The following is an 8,740-nucleotide window of genomic DNA, read 5'->3' as shown; positions in this document are numbered from 1 at the left end:
GGGGCGCAGGAGGTGGGGGGGTGTAGATGGGGGCAGGAGGTGGCGAGGAGGTGTGGTAGGCGTTGTTGAGCGGGTACTTGGCCGGCTGGTTGTTCTTGACCCTGGTGAAGTTGATGCAGCGCCCCTAGAAGAGAACCGGAGAGAAGGAAGCATGAGCGGATGGCCTCACATCAGGGCCTGCGGTGCTGCAGTGGGCGGCTTGCAAGGAATATGTGGAAAGCAGGCCCCTGTTGGTGACAACTCTCCAGTGGCACATAGTAGAACTTGAGGACAAGTGAGCTCCCCACTTTCTTTTCCTGGACTGTGTTGCAAAATTTATCTTTTCCTGGAGTCTAACTCTCTCAAGTGGGAGAAAGGGAAGGAGACTGACCTTAATTGGGTGCTGTGTACAGAGGTCGTCAAACTGAATCTCCTCAACAGCCCTGCTAACCGGGTATTATTAACTGTTCCATTGCACAGATGAGGAAACAGGTTCAGAAAAGCGAGGTTACTTTTCCAAGGCCACACAACTAGGAAGAGGTGGGGATTGGTGATTCTAACCCAAAATAGACTCCAGAATTATCCTTCCTGCTGCTACTTTGCCTTCTGGAAGGGGTCTCCTCATATTGCACAAACAAAAGTCATTTATTCTGATTCATTTCAATTACATGCCTGGAAACGGCAGAAGGTTAACACCACGAGCTTCTCCTATATTGTAATTCAAGGATGTAGCTAGAATCTGTGATTGGAGTTGTCGTGGAGCCCCTGATGCATTTACCTCGCCCGTGGCCCCTCAAGCGCTTGTTCCGGGCAATGAATGAAGGAGGCAGCTATCTCTACTGATGTGACCAAAACAGCTTCCCCATCCATGCCTTGCCTTCTGCAACGTGCTAGTAAATAATAAAGTTTATCCTGCCCTTGTTCTGGCTGTGGGAATCCCTCTTCTACATGCGGCTGCACCTGTGCGGGTACCCTTAGTTGTCGTCACAGGAACCGACAACCTGTGTACCTTAAGAAATACAACCTGGGGACATTCTATTGCCAAGCAGGCATCTACCCTGAATTCTGCTTTTCCCCTACCCTTCTTGGGTACTCAACTGAACAATGCAGTGAAGACCCTGGAACCCCTTACAGCAGCCTCCTGAAAGTCAGCATCCAAAGCCAGCCTTAAGTAGCCCTGGGTCCCCTATAGTGTGTCTGCTCTGCTCTCCAGAGGCACAGGCGTGCTTTCTCTGTCCCCGACTAGATACCCTCTAGTCTCATCTGGCACTCAGGAGCTTCCGTGCAACACTCAGCTCTGCAATGGAGGGGAGACGGGTCCTCCTGCTCATCACATTCTGTGCTGGTGTGAGCTCACTTGGCCACTTGCCTGGGTGTGTACCCGCCCTCCTGAGGGCTCCTGGCCTCCCTCACTTCCCATGCCTGTGGGGCATCTTATTGTTCTCTCTCTGGCATGTCTGGATGCCTACAGCATCGTTCCTCATGGAGGCCGGGGTGGGGTTGCTCCTCTCTGAGGCTGCCCTCTGTGCTGGGCCTGGGGCTGGGGTGTGGAATTGTTCCTGGCCACATGCTCCAGAATGGACGTTATCCTGTGGTGTCCAGCCTGAATGAGATATGTCCAGAGAGCAATGAGTTTCCCTTTCCAGGCCTTTTAGGGACAAGCCTGAACGGGAATGAAGAGGGTGAGGTGTGGAATTTGGGGAACAATTGCTGCTTAAATTAGCTCTAGGAGAGTGTGTTATTAGAGACTTGGCTCAGGATGGGCCACAATAGGGACAAGCCGCATGCTTGTGGGAGGCAGTGGGGCTGAGCAAACCTTCCCTCCCTGTGCACAGCCCCGTGCGTCCTTCAAGTCATAAATCATGTCCCTTTTCCTCCACACGTTTCCCCCAGTGACTCCAGCCTCCACTTACCCTTTGCTTCCTTGAGTTCTCTAGTTACAGCCTACACCACACATTGCAGCCTGCATACTACAGTTATTTCATCTGTAAATGCCTTGCCTCCCTGGCCAGACGAGAAAGTTCTGGAAGGCTGCAGCCTTGTTTTGTGCTTTGCTGCTCCACAGCTCACAGCCTCACAAGGTGTTCTGCATGGTACAGGGACTCTTAGTAAAAACGGAGTTGTCTGAGCCACTCAGGAAAAGTTGGGGGTGGGAAACCTTTGCAATAAACTGAAAATTAATTCCTAGAACATAGCGTTAGTCAGAGGGCATCTTGGTGAGGAAGGGCCGAACTTGATGGGACTGCAATTGGTTTAGGAGTTGCAATGCTATGTTTAGATGTCAGCACCCTTGTTTCTCTGAGCTTGCAGTTCATGTGATTAAACCAGGTGCTAAGCGGGGGAGGCTCTGATTCGAGTTCCACTCACTGCACAAAGAAGTTACCCCCTCCTCGTTGCACTGCCCAGAGCTCCCGGTTTATGTCCAGCCTTTCAGGCATGATGCCGATTTTGTAACCCAGTACTGCACATTCCCGGCTGTTCAAGCTGCCCTCTTTTATAGCTTTATAAATCTAAGCCTCGGTTACAGTTTATTTATGATTCTGGATAAAGCTTTCCTTTAAGATGTGAGGGCCCTAATGATTACCATCTGTGATGAATTCCCGCGACGACAATTTAGAGCCGGGATTTACTGTGCTATCTGTTCTGCCCTCCGTTCCTAGACATGCTAAGTCAGACTGAGAGGCTCAAGAGATTCGCGTCCTTTAAAGATGAAGGGAAACCCTCATCCTGGGGAAGGAGCTGCTGGTGCCTGGGGTCGAGTGCTCATCCGGCTTCAGATCCCCTCCAGAGCTGGCCACCAGGCTGGGCGAGAGGGGAGGCTAATTAATTAATTCAGAAGCTCAGGTACTTATTCTCTTCAATTGAAATAAGTCACTCTACTGTTTTCACCAGAGGCTGTTTTGTCCAGAGACAAAATCAGGAGCTCCCAGCCTTCTTCTGCCAATATCTCTGTTCATCATCCACGTTAGGATTCCCAGCGGTTTTCAAAAAGGTCTGAAAGCATCCACAGACTAAAAGATGGTCTCTCACATCTGTGCCCTGAAGATGGGATGAAAAAGGGCAGTGGCGGGGAGTGAGGTGGGGAGGAAGACCTGAGGTCAGCACTTCCAGCTGCCGCCAATGGTGTCTTGGCCAGAGCAGCAGAGGGATGGCGATGGGGTGGGGTAAAATGGTGATGGTGGAGGCAGAGAGTCCTCCTTCCTCTGGTCAGTAACACCCTAGGGGTACACCCATGGGTCACCTACTCCAGAGCATTGTGCTGAGGTTCATTATAGACTTTCCCCAACTCCCCACCACCTGATCCTTTAGAGCTGAGCACAAAAGCCCAGAGCTCTCATCAGGCAGCCAGAGGGGAGGGGGCAAGCTCCCAGCGTCTGCCCTGCCCCCACTGTGGGACACCCCACAGTGTGATGTGAGGTGGGGGTATTCATATCACCTGTCACTACAGGATTAGGAGGACTCCCTTAATCAATGTTACGACGGCCTTGGAACAGTGCCTGGCGCACTGTGTTTAGTAAACGAAGCTGAGTCTCATGCTGTCTCTGCAGGTGGGGATGCGCAGACACAATCAGACCCTGTCTGTGGTGGAAAGGCCAGTTGGAGGTGGTATCAGGTGTTCCAACTCCTAGTTCAGTGCCTTCTGAGCGAGCTGCAGACTACAGCTTCTTTACTCCATACCTGGCTTCTATAATAAAATTGGTAAATAGGAAAAAATGTAGCAAAAATGTAGGGGAAAACAAAGCAGCTCCTAGAGCCTACTCTCTCCTGTCTGTCCTCTCCTCCTGCTGCCACTAAGCCCTGTAACTTATTTCTTATAGGACCTCCCACAGCGCACTGCACACACGTTTGATTGATGATGAATTTACACGTACTTCTCTTCCTGAAAAAAGGTGCAGACTCGGCATCAACAAATCCCTGGGGTAATATACAGTAAGACCCATAGTCTTTGTAAGAGGGTGTGGTTACAATAAGTTCTTAAAACCTGGAGTCAGAGGTGCCAGCACAAACACAGTAACATTTAGACCACATAATTGGCCTAAAGATCAGTTTACACAACATCGTTTTTTGCTTGCAAGAGGATAATAGAAAGGCCAGATGTTCTCAGTGTCATGTAGGCCAGCAAATCTGCACCAGTGTTTGGTTAAAAGGTTGCTAGGATGATTGGAACTCTCACTTCATAACACTAGTCTTGGTGACCCAGTTTTATTTTCTACAGTACTGGTTTTGTGTGGTTTGATTCAGATCCAAGATTTGGCTTTGACCTCAGTTTACCTCAGCGTCCTCATTTACAGGAATGAATGCCAATTATTTTCACACATTAGCAAACATTTCTCAGATTAAATTCTAAGAAGAAAATGCAACAATATCTCCAGCTAAATGAAGGCTTAGCACGATGCCAGCTGGCCTTCCTCCTAGGCTTGACAGTGCCATTTTGATTTGGCTGTATCTCACGGTGGTGGGAGGACCATCTGAAATGTCCAGGTACATTAGCGTCTTTATTTATCATCAAAACTCTGTCAGTTAAGCATCATTATTTTCATTGTACAGAAAAAAACTGAAGTCTCACACCTATTTAAATAACTTGCTCAAGACTACACAGCTAGTAAGTGGCAGAGTGGGATTAAAACCTAGCTCTGCCTCAGGAACTCATCCTCTTCATACTGTATTCCTGAATATAGACTAAAAGTGCAAATGATTTCTTGAAAGACTTGTAGATAGCAACACACGGTGTAGGACTTGACCACAATCCAGCAGCTCTTGACACAGCTAAGCGATTCTTCCTGAACCTAAGTCTGGCCAATTCACTCTCCAGCTCAAAATTCTTCAGTGATTCCCCATCACCTTTAAAGTAAAAGCCAAACACCTCCACTGGCATACAGCCCTTTGGGATCTGGTCTGTGCTTATGTCTTTCAATTGATGTCTTACTCTTTTCTTGCAAGATGTCCAGCTTGGTCCACCCTATGCCCTCCACAAATATTTGTTCAATGAGGAATATAATTTGCCGTGTGGCACTTTTCTCTAAATGTTTCCCATTAGAAACATTGCTCCTTAACTGGTTGGTGAGCACCTCTGAGGCAGCCGCAAGGGCTTCTCTTCTGGAGCCTAGAGTTGCTCTAAAGAGCTCAACGTTCAAGTTCAAGTTGGCACTCAACAGATACTGCTCACACACCGGAGCTCCGAGGTGCCGCAAGATGTCTTAGAAAGCTCTGATTTTTCCCTGCGGGTTTAGGCTCTCCAAAGGTCAAGGATCCATGAACACAGCTATGAGTTTAGGGCTTCTCAGTCACCTCCCCATGGTCTCCTTGGACATCTCCTAGGTTCTTGGAGAAAGGATGGCAAGAATCCTATGTACTTCCCTTGGCTTCCACACTTGAAAGGTTCACGTTACCTCTAAAAATAATTTTTGGGTTACCTTTGATTGCTTTATCAAAGGAAATTGTTCATCAACAAAAAGCTTTGCTTCAATTAGAGGTGACATATTCTGAAATGGTTATGAGGAGATGATCAGGATGAAATATCTTGTTGATCAGGTTCTGGATTTCCCTGGGTTTGAACTCCAGGCATTGATGGTCTGAGGAGTATAGAGACAGGACACTGGTGGTGGGGGCTGTGGTCTGCTTTGTGGGTTGCAGTCAGGAGGCAGAGTTCTACCTCTAGTCCTGCCACTAACATAATCATTGTGAAATCTGGGGCAAGTCACTTTCTCTCTATGAGCCTCAGTTTCTTCATCTGTCCAATAAAGTTGTACCGGCTAGATGACATTCAGGGCCTTTCAGTCCTAATATTCTATAATTCCATCAACATTTTTTGTTTTTTTTGAGATGGAGTCTCACTCTGTGAGAGTGATCTTGGCTCACTACAACCTCTGCCTCCCAGGTTCAAGCGATTCTCCTGTCTCAGCATCCCAAGTAGCTGGAATTACAGGTGTGTGCCACCATGTCTGGCTAATTTTTTTGTATTTTTAGTAGAGATAGGGTTTCGCCATATCGGCCAGGCTAGTCTCGAACACCTGACCTCAGGTGATCCGCCGGCCTCAGCCTCCCAAAGTGCTGGGATTATAGCTGTGAGCCACTGTGCCTGGCCTCCATCAAAATTTGAATTCCTTTGAAACCTTTTCCTTGGATAATTTAATCTGAATTTTTTTGGGGCAGCCAGTTTGCACATTTCTTTATACTAATTAGTTTGGTTAATGCTTTGTATTGCATATTTTCTGGTTGGTCATTAGATTTTAAAAAATACTAATAAATTGAAATTTCAAAATTGGAGGTCTGCTTTTCTATTATTGTGGTAAGAGTTTGAGCTTGCCTGCAAGTTCTGAATTTGAGTTTGTGGGATGACAGGGAGATGTGACAAGAGGTGTGGGCCGATTGTGTGCAAAAGAGTTGCCAGTGGTGAGCTCATGTGTGCTGAGTGTTATGAGACATCTGTTTGGGCATCAGGCACGCTCAGTGGAGAGGGAGCTGGACTTTGGAGATGGTTAAACATATGCTATGGCTCCCACAGATTAAACCAAATAGTTTCCTATGAACGGAGGTCATCTAAGGAGATTGGATTTCACAGGAAGAACTCTAAAATAATTAGATTGAAAAAGTATAACATATACGCCAAGTTTCCTCTGACAAATACCTTTTTTCTCTGGCCTAGTTCTCCCATTGATTATCTTGTTTGGAGGGCTATAGGTATTTCTCAAGTTACTAATGAATTAGGTTTCCAAAGTCAGTTGTTTGGAATTATGAGCATAGTTTCTAACTTAAATCATTCTTGTAAACTCAGGCTAGACCACAAAACCTCATTGACACATTGAAGGCAATTGACACAATCCTGCCAAAGGTGGTGCTCTACTGATGAATTAAACACATGAACAATGAATGGATGGCTGGACAGGATGACTTAATAGTTAGCCTTCTACCCTATGATTCTCTTCATTTGTTAATTTATTTTTGCATTTATCCTTTTGACAAATGGGTTTTGAGTGCCGGCTATGTCCTCAAAAGTGCTGCAGACAGTGTTGAGCAAATGTTGAGGTCCCTGTCCTCATGAAGAATATAGTCTAGAGGTGAAGACAGACAGTAGTCAAATGGACCCCAGCAACCACATTTGTGATCTGTGACCCTGAGCTTGACCACAGTTGACTGGACCAGAGGTGGACAACTATGCTGAGCTAGAGCGATCAGATTCTCTCTCCAGTGAATTTGGAATGAGCACTGAGTGACAGGTAGTTAGTCAGTCAGGACTGATCATTTGAATAGAGGAAATGTAAAGTGGGAACCTAGAGATGAGGGAGCAGCCATCTTCTGCCACAGTCAGGGAGAAGCAGAGAAAGCTCTGATTCTGTTTCATAAAGATCCTTCATACCCATTCATTCTGCCCTGCCCTCATTATTGCTCATCTTCTAACACTTGGCCACCAAGTAAACCAGTCTCCCTGCTCTCAGCCTTTCCCTTTCACTTGGATATTTTGGTTTTCCATGTAAAATTCATACACACGCATGCACGCACACACACACATATATAAATGTGCACATACATACATATATATGTATGTCTACATATGTGTAGATAGAGGTATGTATAAAATGTATGTATACCTGTATACATAAAAATGTATATACACACAGACACATTCAAAGTTATCTTGCTGGCCAGGTGAGGCGGTTCATGCCTATAATCTCAGTACTTTAGGAGGCTGACGCAGGCGGATCACTTTAGCCTAGGAGTTAGAGACCAGCCTGGCAACACAGTGAGACCCTGTGTCTACAAAAATAAAAAAAATGAGCCTGACGTGTGTGCCCTTAGCCCTAGCTACTTGGGAGGCTGAGGCAGAAGGATGCCCAAGAGTTTGAGGCTGCAGTGGGCTATCATGGCACCGCTGCAGGGCATTCCAGCCTGGGCAACAGAGCGAGACCCTGTCTTGCTCCTTCGTCTTCCCCAAAGCTGGAGCCATGGGCAAACAGAAGGGTGTGTTGGGAGTGGTGATGCTCTGATCCTTCTCGGCTCCCCTTTTCTCTGCCTCAAACTTGCCCTGCCTATAAATCTCATAATAGCCTGCCTTTTATGTGCTGTTCATGGAAAGGGATCCAAGGTCAACTCTTTTAGTTATTTGATTCATTTTGCTGACACACAAACTGGCACATTCTCCATAATAATGTCTTTGGATGCCAGAACTGAGGGTAAGATGAAAGCACACAGGAAATATTTGGTAACACGAGGAAACTAGAAAAATGAAGGAAAGGGTAGAAATAAAAATGGTATCTCTTTAGTTGAAAAATACACAATGAAAAAAGAAAGAAGAGGAAGGGAGAAGGGAATGTTAAATTAGAGCATTCGGAATTAATATTTTGTGCTTATCTTCACAGAGCACAGACACACATCCAGTGGTGGATATATTTAGGAAAATGGGATCATCCTGTATAAAAGTTTTAAAGTAGTTTACTGTGACCACTTCTCCCCTGTCATTTTCAATGGTTGTAGAATCTTCTATCACATGGAAGCACCAAATGCAGTTAAGAATTTCTTTATTGTTGGATATTAAGAGTGTATCTAATTTTTCTCTATTATAAACAATGCTGTGATAAAACCATTCATAAGTATTTTCATACATCTGTCAATTGTTTTAGAACAAATTGTTCGAGGTAGAATTTCTGGGTCAGAGTTTATGGACATTGTAACAGTTTTTGATACTGTCAAACTGTCTTCTATAAAAAGTGATATTCATTCGTAGTTCCAGTACTATTTTATGAGATTTCTATTTTCCTACACT

General features: G+C 45.7%; 1 protein-coding gene across 1 annotated transcript in view; it reads right to left on the bottom strand.

Moving 5' to 3' along the window:
• ANTXR1 (anthrax toxin receptor 1) overlaps positions 1–8,740 on the bottom strand; it is a 255,495-nt gene that overhangs the window by 3,793 nt on the left and 242,962 nt on the right. The window contains exon 18 of the mRNA XM_011985041.1: positions 2–124. Within this exon, the coding sequence (XP_011840431.1) occupies positions 2–124 (123 nt within the window). The remainder of the gene's footprint in view (position 1; positions 125–8,740) is intronic.

This window comes from Mandrillus leucophaeus, unplaced genomic scaffold (assembly GCF_000951045.1).
Source record: "Mandrillus leucophaeus isolate KB7577 unplaced genomic scaffold, Mleu.le_1.0 Scaffold279, whole genome shotgun sequence".
NCBI lineage: Eukaryota > Metazoa > Chordata > Mammalia > Primates > Cercopithecidae > Mandrillus > Mandrillus leucophaeus.
Note: the sequence above shows the minus strand (reverse complement) of the source record. Positions and strands in the feature narration are given on the sequence as shown.